The sequence below is a fragment of the Lontra canadensis genome, unplaced genomic scaffold (genome assembly GCF_010015895.1).
Source record: "Lontra canadensis isolate GAN:19392208 unplaced genomic scaffold, GSC_riverotter_1.0 scaffold187, whole genome shotgun sequence".
Taxonomy (NCBI): domain Eukaryota; kingdom Metazoa; phylum Chordata; class Mammalia; order Carnivora; family Mustelidae; genus Lontra; species Lontra canadensis.
Window position 1 is genome coordinate 809063 of NW_022631181.1, and position 13873 is coordinate 822935.

The 13873-nt window shown below is 43.3% G+C and overlaps 1 protein-coding gene across 1 annotated transcript in view; it reads left to right on the forward strand.

Moving 5' to 3' along the window:
• Positions 1-3275: 3275 nt before the first annotated feature.
• Positions 3276-13873, forward strand: part of SVOP (SV2 related protein) — a 71618-nt gene continuing 61020 nt past the window's right edge. Inside the window, exon 1 of the mRNA XM_032847418.1 lies at positions 3276-3558. Coding sequence (XP_032703309.1) covers positions 3524-3558 — 35 coding nt within the window. The 5' untranslated portion in view covers positions 3276-3523. The remainder of the gene's footprint in view (positions 3559-13873) is intronic.

Consider the following 13873-nt stretch of genomic DNA (forward strand, 5'->3'; position numbering starts at 1 on the left):
GCATCACTCTGATGTGAAATAAAACCCATCTGGCTTTTGGCATGTCCCCATTTCCCGGGCAGATGGATAATGTGGTTAGCTGGAAGTAACTGCCTTTATAATATTCATATCTACTCAAGGATGTCTCAAAGACCAGAGGTATAAACAAACATGGGTCATATTTTTCTTGGCTGATAATCTCATTCAGACATAACTTTAGAACAGGGGTTCTCAGTGTGGTCCCCAGACCAACAGAATCAGTATCATTTGAGAACCCGTTAGAAATGGAAGCTCTCAGGCCTCACCCCAGACCTGCTGAATCAAACTCTGGGGGTGGTGCACAACCATATGCATGCAACAAGCCCTCTGGCGGGTGCTCACTCACACTCAAAGGCGGAAACCACTGCTTTAGAAAAGTGTAACCATATTTCTAAGAAAGAAGAAAAAACATTAATTCTTTAGGATTTTTAAAATACCTATTACATACTAAGTACTGTTCCCCCAGTTTTCAGCAGTGAGTGCCTCAAGTCTCCAAAGGGCAGTGAGGGAAACTAAATGTGTGAAGCCTTGATAAAGCCCGGCAGGCTGCTTGGAAGCATCACTTCCTAGTGGCCAGACAGAAAGGCAGACTCGGTGGAAGAACACTGCTTCCCTCTTCCCCAAAAAGCTGGTGATCCTGTTACGTGAAATCTCTGTTTAAATGTTGACAAAACTGGAAGTCAATTTTATTATTTATTATTAAAAATTATTGAAAGTCATTTTTTAAAAAACGGCTCTATGAAAGTTTAATTACACGCCACACAATTCACTCTTTTTGTTTGTTTTGGGTTTTTTAAAAAATTTTATTTATTTATTTATTTATTTGAGAGAGAGAGAGAGGGAGAGACAGAAAGAGAGAGCATGAGCAGAGGGAGGAGCAGAGGGAAAGGGAGGGAGAATCTCAAGCAGACTTAGTGCTGAGCCTCGAGCCTCACCTGGAGATCAGTCTCATAGCTCTGGGATCATGACCTGAGCCAAAAACAAGAGTTGGACATTCAGCTGACTGAGTCACCCAGACGTCCCCAATTCACTCCTTTTAAGTGTAAAATTTGATGACCACCTGATGAACTTTTGGGTGTTTTCACTTTTTGATGTTATGAATAATATAAACATTTGTGTACAAGCTTTGTGCACACTGTGTTTTCATTTCTTTTGGGTATTTACCTGCAATACAAGTGGTATTACAGGGTCATGAGGTAACTCTGTGTTTAAATTTTTGAGAAACTATCCAACTGTTTTCTATAACAGGTGCACCATTTTATATTCCCAGCAGCTGTGAATGAGGGGAATGTCCCATCTATATCCTCACAACACTAGTTATTGTCTGTCTTTTTAATTCTAGCCATTCCAGTGGGTATGAAGTGGTATCTCGTTGTCATTTTGATTTGCGTCTCCCTAATGGCTAATGATGTTAAGCAATTCTTTTCAAGTGCTTATTGGCTAGTCACACATTTTTAAAAAATATGTATTGATTTATTTGAGACAGAGCATGTGTGCGAGTGGGCAGGGAGGGGAGAGGGAGAGGGAGAGAATCTCAAACACACTTCCTGCTGAGTGCAGAGCCCTACGTGGGGCTGCACCTCACAACCCTGAGATCAGGACCTGAGACAAAATCAAGAGTCAGATGCTTAACCAACTGAGCCATCCAGGTGCCACATCTGGTCACACATCTTCTTTGCAGAAATATCTATTCATATTATTTTTCCATTTTTATTTTTTATTTTTTTAAAGATTTTATTTATTTATTTGACAGAGAGAGAGTGAGAGAGGGAACACAAGCAGAGAGTGGAAGAGGGAAAGCAGAGAGTGGGAGAGGGAGAAGCAGGCTCCCCGCTGAGCCAGAAGCCCTATGTGGGGCTGGATCCCAGGACCCTGGGATCATGACCTGAGCTGAAGGCAGTTGCTTAAATAACTGAGCCACCCAGGCTCCCCTATTTTTCCATTTTAAAATTATACTGTCTTTTTATTATTGAGTTGTAAGAGTGCTTTAAATTGTTTGAAGTAAGTCTCTTATCAGGTATATAATTTGCAAATATTTTCTCCCATGCCGTGGGTTGTCTTTTCACTTTCTTGACGGCGTCCTTTGAGACAGAAAAGCTTTTAACTTTGATCCAGCCCAATGTACCTAATTTTTTCTGTTGTCACTTGTGTTTTTGATGTCGTGTCTAAGAAACCACTGCTTAATTTAAGGTCGTGAGGATCTATTCCTATGGTTTCTTCTAAGAGTTTCATAATTTTGAATCTTTACACTTAAAAGTATTCTTGTTAACCCTTCAGGCTACTCAAAACACATCTCTTTGTGGATCTGGCTTATGACTGTCGAATAACCAACTGTCAGGCTTGCCTGGAACTCAGAGCTTCCAGGACTTGGAACTTTCAGAGCAAAGACTCAAGTTCTTCAGCAAACCAGGATGAATTGGACACACTACCAATAGACCTCCAACCTGCCAGCTCTAATAGAAATCATTACCCTTCCTCTCCATAGCTTATAATAGATACTGAATCCCTACTCACCTGGAATGAAAGATCAGTTTGCTTTCAGTTTAACAAGGATGTATTGAGTGTACACAATGCAAAGCCCTGGGGTTGCCTTTAGTGGGGAATATTAAATTCCAATTCCAGTGTCCATAAATAAAGTTTTATTGTTCTAGGCCCTTGGGGTACATCAACAAGCCTTTACCGAGCTTCAGTTCTAAGACGGCAGATATTCTAGACATTCTAGGAGGATGGGGAAAACAGATAGGGAGGATTTTGAAGGTGGGCATTTGGTTTTATTAATCTTTGATTCCCAAGGGTGGCTATAGAAATCACTCAATAATGCTTGTTTGTGGAATGAATGAATGAATGAATGAGTGACCTTTGGCTTTCTCATACTTAATTTACATCTTTTTTTTCTTGATTCATTTCACTAGACAGCTCCATGATGACAATGACATGTCTAACTTGTCTTGCATATGCTTGGTGCCTATTACAGTGCCTGGCATACAGTAGGTGCTCAATAAACGGTGTTTTAATGCATGCTCACATCTTTGAATTTTTCATTCCCTTCATTTGCTATACCAGCCTGGGTTTCAAGAATATTACACAGGTAACAACATTAATGAATCCCCACAAATAAACATTTAGAGAGGCGTTGTCAACCAAAGAGTGCTCATTGGTACCTCGACAGCCATTTCACAGGCTGTTGTGCCCTATAGGCACCCAGTAAAACATCGCCAATCACAGAGAGCCTGTAAATTCCTCTAACCAGAAGGGCTCTTCCCCGCCCCCTCTCCCCGCGCCGCTTGCTCTGCCCTCCGCCTCCTCCTCTCCGCCCACTCTCCTGGCGGCGGCGGCTTTGTCTCGTGGGCTGGTCCCTGGCGGCTCCCTCCCCCGAACAGCTGCTGCCGAGGGAGGAAGCGGCGCGGGAGCTATCCAGCACCCCAGTGCTGAAACCCCGACCGCCCGTCATCCACCAACACCATGTAAGGGCCATGAAAAGGGCTCGTCCTGGCTCAGCGCGGACATGGAGGAGGACTTATTCCAGCTAAGGCAGCTGCCGTGAGTATCATGGGGGCGAGGGAGAGGAAGGCAGGCTTTCCTTTAAAAAATGAAAACCTGCAGGGGGGCATCTCTGCATGGTTTCTTGAATGTACAAGGAACTGTTGGAGAGGAAAGAATTAGGCCCCGAGGAGACAAGCCATTTTCCTATTCCAGCAGTCCAGCCTCTGTATCTCTGACTCAGTTCTATCTTTCAGATCCGTCAGAATCTTATGGGGAGCTAGGGGTGTTATGTTTTCCTTTGTAATTTCTCTCAGTCCTAAAGGGATTTTTGAGGTCTGTGTTTTAAGAAAGCATTAGCTGCTGTTTTGAAATGTGGACTGAATTGATGAGTCCATGCAATGACATCGGTTTTTCCCAGCCTTTTCTCCTATGCCGTGAAATTCCCAATTTTTCTGCAAGGTCTTTTGGAAGGTAATGGTACTGCTGTTACGAAGTGGTTTCTAAAAAGCTGGAATGCCTTCCTAGAGGGGAGGCTTGGACAAAGTCTTGTTTATGAAGTGTGTGAATGAGAGGGCTGAAACCTCTTGCCTTCTTCTGAATGAAAGGTTTTTGTAAGAGCTGGCTAGAGTGAGACTCTGTCTATGGCTATCCTTGAGAACATCAGGAATACAAAGCTAGAGGATGGGAATTTTTAGGGGATGTCAGATTTGCTCTGAGAATCTTGGAGAAATACAACCAAGCAATGGAAAGGACAGGGGCCTTGTGGAGGGGTTTACAGATTTCTCCTACTACAAGCCAGTGGTGATTTGTTAAGCAAATCCCAAGACTATGAGATGGGGCATTAATGCGGATTTTTGTTTTAATTTTCAGACACACTAGCCATTTGGATGGTAAAAGTAGACACTGTTTGGAGTTGTTGTAAAAGATACATCATTGTTAGTATGTGTATTTTCTTGACTTAAATTTTTTTCCCCCTCTCTAAGCCACAGAGGAATTCTCCCAAGTGACTTTTAGTGTGATTGATACAGCTCTCTGAGGCTCTGAATACTGAAGGGTATTGTAAATGTTTACTTCTCAATTGGTGTAAAAATTAATTTTCATTTTAAAATTCTAATTAAATTTTACTCTCAAGTTTTTATTAATTGATCCACAAATAGCATATCTTATGTAATCAGCATTATTTCACAAATGCCAAAAGATGCTCAGTTATAATATCCAGAGGTCGATGTATGAATAAATAAAAATACACATATCTGAGTGTAAATCTCTCGAGGAAAACATACCACTTTCAATGGAAATAATATCATGTTAAAAAAAACAGCCTATTATCTCAAAATAAAAAATAATTCAGAAACTGAAATATGAAATCTCATACTCAGAAGAAGAATACAATACATATTGGAACTACCGCTACTGAGATGAATTTTCAAATAATGTCAGAGCATGTGAACTTTGCAGATTATTCAGAGCCCATGTATATTTAATCTATTCAGCTATAGACATGACACTATTGTGACAAATCCTTCCTTAATTAAAAAGAAAGTAAAAATGATGAGGCTTTTATTAACTTAAATTTTAAAAATCATTTAGTTTTTTATACTAATGTATATAATATAATGTACTAATATAATCTCTGCATAGAGTAAATAAAGTTAAAAAATACAAGAATAAAAACTAGTCTCTCTCTTACCAAACCACAGGTTAAGTTTCTTGGTTATTTTCATTGATACTTTAATGCATAAATACATGTAATATCTATTAGCGAGGCCAAATTGTGTTTTGGCTAAAAGCATTAGCTCTTGGGTAAGACAGACTTGAGTTCAGATCCTGGCTTTGCCACTTTCTGGCTATTTGACTTTGAGCAAGTGATTTAACCTTTCTGAGATTGAGTTTCCCTCGCCATAAAATGGGGCTCACAATCGTACTTGATTCACAGAGTTATTGTAATGACCAAGTGAGAAAATGTGTGTTGAATGCCTGGTAGACATAAAGCATTCAACATATATTAATTAATATTATTATTATCTTTAAAAATCATTTATAAAAATCTTTAAAAATCATTTAGGAAAATAGATATAGACTCCCTATGTTGGAGTCTTCAAAACTGTAATCTGCAATTTGAATGAAGTCAAAATTAGCCCTGAAACGTGTTGACATCTATTTATAAAAAAGGGAGTGAAGTAAAAGGAACAGCCACGTGAATCTGAGTGGGTTACAAATCACGACTTAGATGTTTTTTTAAACCACACCCTCTGTATACTGTGCACAGACTGCAGGCAACAGATTTCCTGAGAGCAATATGGTTTTTTAAAAAAAAATCAGAATGCCTTGGAGAGGGTTGGCAAGAGTGGACTTTGGAACAGCCTCAGTCCTGTGGGAATCCAAGTGTTAATAGATTATAAGCTGCTAAGTAGTTTACAGGGTTTGGGGAGGGGAAAAGGAGTTGAAGGTACCTAAGAAAACAGTCCCTCCTTGCACTTGGAAGCTCCTTCACACAGCTCTAGGATGGTTCATTTTAAGCCCCAAACAACCTCTGTCTTTCACCTGTTGTCCTTTCAGGCATGGTACCATGTACAGGAGACTTCAGAGGCTAAGATTTTGTATATAGTTCTGCCTTTTGTGTGACCTTGTACAAGGCAGACTTCTCTGGGTCTTTCTTTTCTAGGATGATTTCTTTTTTTTTTTTTAAGATTTTATTTATTTATTTGACAGATGGAGATCACAAGTAGGCAGAGAGGCAGGCAGAGAGAGAGGGAAGCAGGCTCTCTGCTAAGCAGAGAGCCCGATGTGGGCTCCGTCCCAGGACCCTGAGATCATGACCTGAGCTGAAGGCAGAGGCTTAACCCACTGAGCCACCCAGGTGCCCCTAGGATGATTTCTTGAAAGCAACTTTTGCAGACTGCATTGGTTAATTGATTGATTGATTCATTCATTATATTCATTTGGGCACATGGTACAAGGGATTCTGCAATTGAATAATATAGACACAGTCCTTGCCCTCAAGGTAGTCACAGTCTGGAGCTGCAATGTCCAATATGGTCGTCACTAGCCATATGTGGTTATTTAAATTTATTTTTTTAAGATTTTATTTATTTATTTGACAGAGATCACAAGTAGGCAGAGATGCAGGCAGAGAGAGAGAGGAGGAAGCAGGCTCCCCGCTGAGCAGAGAGCCTGATGCGGGGCTCGATCCCAGGACCCTGAGCCAAAGGCAGAGGCTTTAACCCACTGAACCACCCACGAGCCCCTGGTTATTTAAATTTAAACTTAAATTATATAATTTGGATATGAAATCATTTCTATAGTATAATATACAACATAAAATGTAATTTATAAATAAAATATGTGAAATTTTAAAAAATCATCTTTCTCAATTGCACTAACTACATTTCAGGTGCTCAATAGCCACATGTGGTTACTGGCTACCATATTGGACCACGCAGGCCTAAAACATTTCCATAACTGCAGAAAATTCTATTGGACAGCGCTGAACTGATGCTGGGAGAGGCAGACATCAAACACATATCATTGCCCAATAATTATGAAGATTGTTTTAAGGGCTGCAAAGGACAAGTGCAGGGTACGGTGAGACTAGTACTAGGTGGGGAAGGAGGGGAGGATCAGTGAAGGTTTCCTTGAGGAAGTGACATTGCTGTTGAGCCCCCAGAGATGTGTAGGAGTCATCCAAGGAAAGAGATGGGATGAGGAGTATTATGGACAAAGGGAACTGTGTAGATAAAAGCACTGAAGTAGGAAAAAAGTGTTGAGTCTCAAAATCAGGCCAGTGGAGGGGGCATACAAAACTAGGGACTTAAGGGAGGCTGCAGAGGATGACCTAGACCAGGCCATACAAGACCCTGTAGTCTGTGACAATGAGCTGGAACTTTATCCTCTGTTTGCCCAATTTTCTCTCTCCCTCCTTTCTTACAAACTTTGTCAAGATTAAACTTAAGCCCATTGTCTCAGTGAATCTCTCACTGACTTCTCCTGGGCTTAATCAACAGCAGGGATAAAAGTGTGGGCTCCGAGGCAAGCAGACCTGGGTTCGAAAACCAGGGTGGCCTTGGGCTAGTGACTTCACCTCCTGAAGGCTGGGTGTTCCTCCTTAAAGTCAAGATGATGGCAGTCTCTGCATGACAGGTCTGTTGTGAAGATCAAGATAGTCATCTTTGGGAAGTTCTTAGCACAGTACCTCCACACTAGCTTAGTTTCCCTTAACCTCCAACATTACCTAGAAGCCATGGCCTCCTTCTCCAAACACTAAGAAAATGTTCCCCAAAGGGGGAGATTCCTGGCCGAGGAGGAGAAGTGGTTTCAGTATCACTCACTTCACAAACAAAAAAAAAGAAAAAGAAAAGAAAAGAAAAAAGAAAAGAAAAGAAAAGAAAAGAAAAGAAAAGAAAAGAAAAGAAAAGAAAAGAAAAGAAAAGAAAAGAAGAGTTATTTCAGTAGCTTAGGTCCGGATCCTCAAGGTCAACCCACCAGAACCTTTTAAAACTTCAAGTTCAAAGCTGTTCACACCCCATCATTTCCAACACATGCCACCCAGCCTCACCTCTAGGGGATATGTGTTTTAGTGACTTAAGGGGAACAATCAATCTGGAGTCCAAATAAAGAAGCTCTCTTGCAAAGAAGCCACTGCTTGGGGGATTTTAGGTTTCAGGGAGGATCGTCCAAGGGTCTGCTGGCCCAGAGAGTAGCTTTACCGCCCCAGTCAAACTCCTCTCTGGCTGTCTAAAAGAATTATGCAGATCTGCATGCAAGTCACTGTGTGATCTTAGGCAATGTATTTGCTTTCCTGAGACCTAAGGGGTGCCTAGGCCAACTTTAAGGGCATTTTTAACTTTATGATTCTAAGCTCTCTAGTTGGGTGTGTCTGGTACCATCCTGGTTCAGGGAAATTTTCCTGCTCTAATTATTAATTACATCTCTTTTACCTTGTAATACCTGGTTTCTCGACTTTGACACTCTTCACATTGTAGACCAGGTAATACTTAGCGGTGGGGGCTGTGCTGTGCTTTATGGGATGTCTAGCACCGTCCCTGGATGCTTTACCCACTAGATATCACAGCCGTCCCCCCAAGTTGTGACAATCAAAAATGTCTCCTGATATTGCCAAATGTTCCCTAGGAGACAAAAATCACGCCCCATTGGGAACCACAACTCTAAAGTATTTTAGTGGAGGCAATGAATTATTCAGTCTCTCTATTTCTAGAGCATCCTTGGGTCTCTCTCTCAACCTCATTTCTCTGACCTTAGTCATGTCAGGACCCTCGTATGTGTTCTACCAGCAATTTGTGCACCTCCCTCCATCCTCAGTATACCTTTGGTAAAAGATTGTAAGATCCATGAGGACAAGAGCTCAGTCTCACACACAGAAGGTCCTCATGGCATGCTTATTGAATGAATAAGATACAAACTACCCAGAAACTTGTCACACAGACCTCTGTCCCCCATCCCTCTCTCCACTGAAGCCATGGCATAGAATGATCAAGTGTAGAGGCCTCTCTACTCAGGCAGACCTGGATTCAAATCCTGCCTTTCCTGATAAATTGGAAGGTAATCTTTTCTTCTCCAGGCCTCAGGTTCAAGTGCTTAGTGGAGCTAGCAGCACATGGTAAGGGCTTAATAAATGTTAACTATTATTTACTTGTGATTGTTACCTTTTGTCCAGAATATAAACTAGTGGTCCACTACCCAGGGAACAAGATCAATGCTATTCAGGTCGATGGGGGTGGCAGGAAAGTACAAACAAATAAAATCCACAGAAAATTAAAATCCCCTTTAATGTTGGCCTTCTAGACATTCAGGAATGGAAGGGACCTTAAAAGTCACTGTATCCAAACCCTCACACCTTATCTCCCCAAATCCAGAGCAGGAGGGCATCAAGGACTGCCTATCAAACATCTGAGGCCACCATTAATAGCTTATTAAAATTCAGATCCCTGGGCTCTACTCTTCAGAGATGCACTAGCATTAGGTCAGGGCAATGACCCAGGAATTGGCATTTTAATCAGTTCCCTAGGGGTATTCTTGGCCTCAGAGAAGCATCAGCTAATTGGTTGAGACCACAGGCTGTGGGACCACCCAGGCCAGTGACTGTAGTACCCTATTTACTATCTGGGGAACCCGGGACAATTGGTGTAATATCTGAGCTTCCATTTACTTGTTTATAATTTGGGGATTTTAATAACACGTCTCTCTCAGGGTTGAAGAGATTATATAAGAGCGTAAGTAAATATAGCATGTAGGCATATCGAAGTGCTACATGTTAAATATCCTCACCCCCGTGTCCATTCAGATGGATACCCTCCTCTCCTAGACCATCTCTCACGAAGGGGAGCTCTCTGCCTCTGAAAGCAGCCTTTTCCACCTCTGGACTTCTCTGCCCAAGAAGGCTCTCCCGACTGTGTTGAAATCTGCTCCCCTCTTCTCTAAACCCAGAAGCTCAAGCTCTGGTCTCGGGGTCCAAGTTGAACAAGTACCATCCTTCACTTGCCCAGACCTCAAATACGCCCCCGAAAAGGCACTTCCCAAATCACACAGATCAGGGAGTGCCACGTCTTGTCTTGAAGGAAACAAAAAGCAAGTCCTATTTTAAAGGACCTTGGCAATTTCCACTGCTTCGGGTCCACAGCCTTTAATCCCATTTGTCAATAGGCCTCAGATTCCAAAGAAGCCCCTGTGTGACACAGCTGAGCTCCTGGGACAAAACAGAGGGGTGCTGGTCATCAGCATTGCCGACTGTGTTCCCCAAATAAGTGGGTACTTGTCATGCCCTGCAGAAGGGTCTCCCAGGAAAGGTGTCTTCTGCCACTAATGGGGGCCAGTGGGGAGGGAGGTCAAATAAAAGCTTCAGCTCCCTCCATCCTTCCCTCACTCTAGTCCCTCTACCAAGCCACTGTCCCCTCTCACACAGCTGACCACACAGCCTCCTCCCTAGTCTCCCTGCTTCCTTTCTTGCTATCCTTCTGTGTTAAGCATGCCTTTTATTTCCTATCCTCTAGTGTTTTGACATCTTGGGGCTTTGCTGACCCTGAAGGGATTGACCCTCCCCGAGATAACTGTAATGATTCACCTGCCAGTGTCTGTGCACAAAGTAACCAATCCAGAGCCACTCTCCACCTGTTCTCAACATCCCAGGGCCAAGTACCAGACAGCCCCTATGTCCCAGAACCCACTGACATTATTCAAACTGGCCAGTTCCCCAGCCTGGTTACCCTGCCTCGCCCCTTCCTGTGGAAACCAGGATAAGGGCTCTTACCTGCCTTTCCTCCTCCACTCCCTCTGCTTCCCCATAGGGTGCCTGAGGTGTGACAGGCTATTGCACTTGTGATCTAGGAGTATTACAGGGTATATTTTTCCCCCTGGCAGTCATCTCCTGATCTGTTGGCCTTGCTATACCCAAATAATAATAAAACCTGCATTTTATTTTATTTTATTTTATTTAAAGATTTTATTTATTTATTTGACAGAGAGAGACAGAGAGAGAGAGGGAGCACAAGCAGGGGGAGTAGGAGAGGGAGAAGCAGGCTTCCTGCTGAGCAGGAATCCTGAGGTGGCGCTCAATCCCAGGACTTTGGGATCATGACCCGAGCAGAAGGCAGACACTTAATGACTCATTCAGGTGCGCCTAAAACCTGCATTTTAAAACACTCTCTACAATCTTGTTCCTCCTCTTGTGGACACATGTGTCTGATGAGTGATCTTCTCAAACTCAACTCTGATCATCTTCCGTCCTCTCTCGCCTACTTGAAAACTTTCAGTGGCATCTCCCTGGTCTCAGGAGAATATGGAAAATCCTCACTGTGGTGTCCAGAGCTCTGCGTGATCCGGCCTGTCTCTCCGACCTCTACATCTTGGTCCTGCCTCCGAGCCTTTGCACCGGCCATTTTCCCGGCTGTCTCCCCACCATCTGTGCACCACCCTCCTGGCCTTGCCGTCTTTATCTCAGCCTCTGTAGGGAGGTCTACGCTGACTCCTCCTTCCTCCAATTGTTCTTTATCTTGGCACCCCTTTTTTTCCTTCTCAAAATCAAAGCGTGTGCAAATCTATTATAATTTCTTCATTTACCATCTCCCCAACTAGAGCACCGGCCCCAAGAGGGCAGGGACCACATCTATTATTTTTGTCTCCTTTGGTATCTATCCCAGCAGTCAGCACATAGTCAGCACATAGTCAGCACTCACTCAGTAAACATTGAAATACTGAACGATTATGCCAGGCTCTGGAGACAATCTGTCAATATCGACTCCTTTTGTCTCCATGGCAAACCTGTGAGGTGGGCATTATCATCTCCATCCAATCAGGGAGGAAATGAAGACTCAGAGAAGTAAAGTAACCCACCCAGGATCACACAGCAATGGAGGAGCATGAGAAGGGATCCAAACCCCGATCAGTCCGTTTGTCAAAGCTGGACCCTCTTCTCCCCTGGGGCAGACCACCTCCCTTCATGATAGGACACCAAACACCACCCTGTGAAAATCAGTTAGGAGTAAGCTTCCTTTTCTGTCTGGTAGATTCATCAACTCAGAGGATCGAAGTCCAGAAGCTCAGATGAAAAGAGAAGAAGCTTCCTTATCTAAAATACCCTAACCGAGCCTCAGACCCTAATTTAAGGTACTGGAGAGAATTACATGATGGTACAAATAAGACCTTTAAGTTGACAGCCATCTCCTCAAGCTCTTCCCTTCTTTAAATAGCAAAATTATGTGAAATAAATGTTCTCTGCTATTTTGGTAAATTACATGCTGTATATACACAACAAATGCCAAGAAATTGTGAGCCAACTTGTTTCAGAGCCCTCATACACTTAACGGATGTCCCTTCGATTTTTATCTTTTGTATCACATTCCCCATCCCCCACCTTGGGAAACCTTGGCTCTGGTGGTTGATAGATACTTTCAGGAACCCGACCGAATCAAAATGTAGTCTGGCCAATTTCCGAGTATAAGTTAGTGTCAAAGGTCTCTTTGTACCTCTGTCTTTTTTTTTTTTTTTTTTTTTTGACAGAGAGAGATCACAAGTAAGCAGAAAGGCAGGCAGAGAGAGAGGAGGAAGCAGGCCCCCCAGCGAGCAGAGAGCCCGATGCGGGGCCCGATCCCAGAACCCCGGGATCATGACCTGAGCCGAAGGCAGAGGCTTTAACCCACTGAGCCACCCAGGCGCCCCTGTACCTCTGTCTCAAAACAAGTTTTCCTAAATACAGGTGCCCTGGCTTCTAGTGATATACCAGAGTAGGGATATGAACAGATCCTGGTTTACAACTGCAGGGAGGTAAGCTGCCTTCTTGGAGTCACATTGCGCAAACATCCGTATACTCCCAGCTCAGGCAGGAAGGTGACTTGAGTTGGGCCAGGTCAAGGGAAGCTGAACGCCCACCGTCTTCCCTTTAACCTTCATAGCAGTCTTGCAATTCCACTGTCATTCCCATTCCACAGATGAAAGCATCCCCAGCACGCTTAGCAGATGCCACATGATCAACAAGAGCTCTGTAAATAGTTGTTATTATCATTTATATGGGTTACTAAAGGAATAGATGCGCAGGTTAAAAATCACAAACAGGGGCACCTGGGTGGCTCAGTGGGTTAAGCCACTGCCTTCAGCTCAGTGCATGATCCCAGGGTCCGGGGGTCGAGCCCCACATCGGGCTCTCTGCTTGGCAGGGAGCTTGCTTCCCTTCCTCTCTCTCTGCCTGCCTCTCTGCCTACTTGTGATCTCTGTCAAATAAATAAATAAAATCTTAAAAAAATTTTTAAAAAATCGCAAACATGGCAGAAAGGTCCAAAATGAAAAGCAAAAAAAAAAATTTCCTTCCCATGCAAAAAGTCCCCATTCCCAATGCAGTCCTTCTCCTCCCCAGAAGCAACTAGTCTTTGGTTTCTTAGGGATCCTTCCAGAACGCCCAGGACTGTGGAAACATAAGTACTCGGCAGCTGCGCTTCTCAGACTTGAACACGCACACAGATTGTCTAGGGACCGCATTAAAATGCAGATGCTGTCTCTGAAGGTCTGGGTCAAGGTCTGGGACTCTGAATTTCTAACAGGCCTGTGGGGGATGCTGGGGCCCCTGATTCAAGACCACACTTAAATCTTAGTAACAAAGGACCTAGATCATGGGACCATATTCTAGCATATTTAATGACAAACCCCAGGACACCTGGGTGGCTCAGTCGGTTAAGCGTCCGACTCTTGATTTCAGCTCTGGTCAAGATCTCAGGGTCATGAGATTGATCCCCACATCAGGCTCTGTGCTGAACGTGAAGCCTGCTTAGAATTCTCTTCTTCTCCCTCAACCCCTCCTCACATCCCCGCTTGCACTCTCTCTCTCTCTCTCAAAAAAAATAAAATAATAAGCCCAACAATCTTTTCC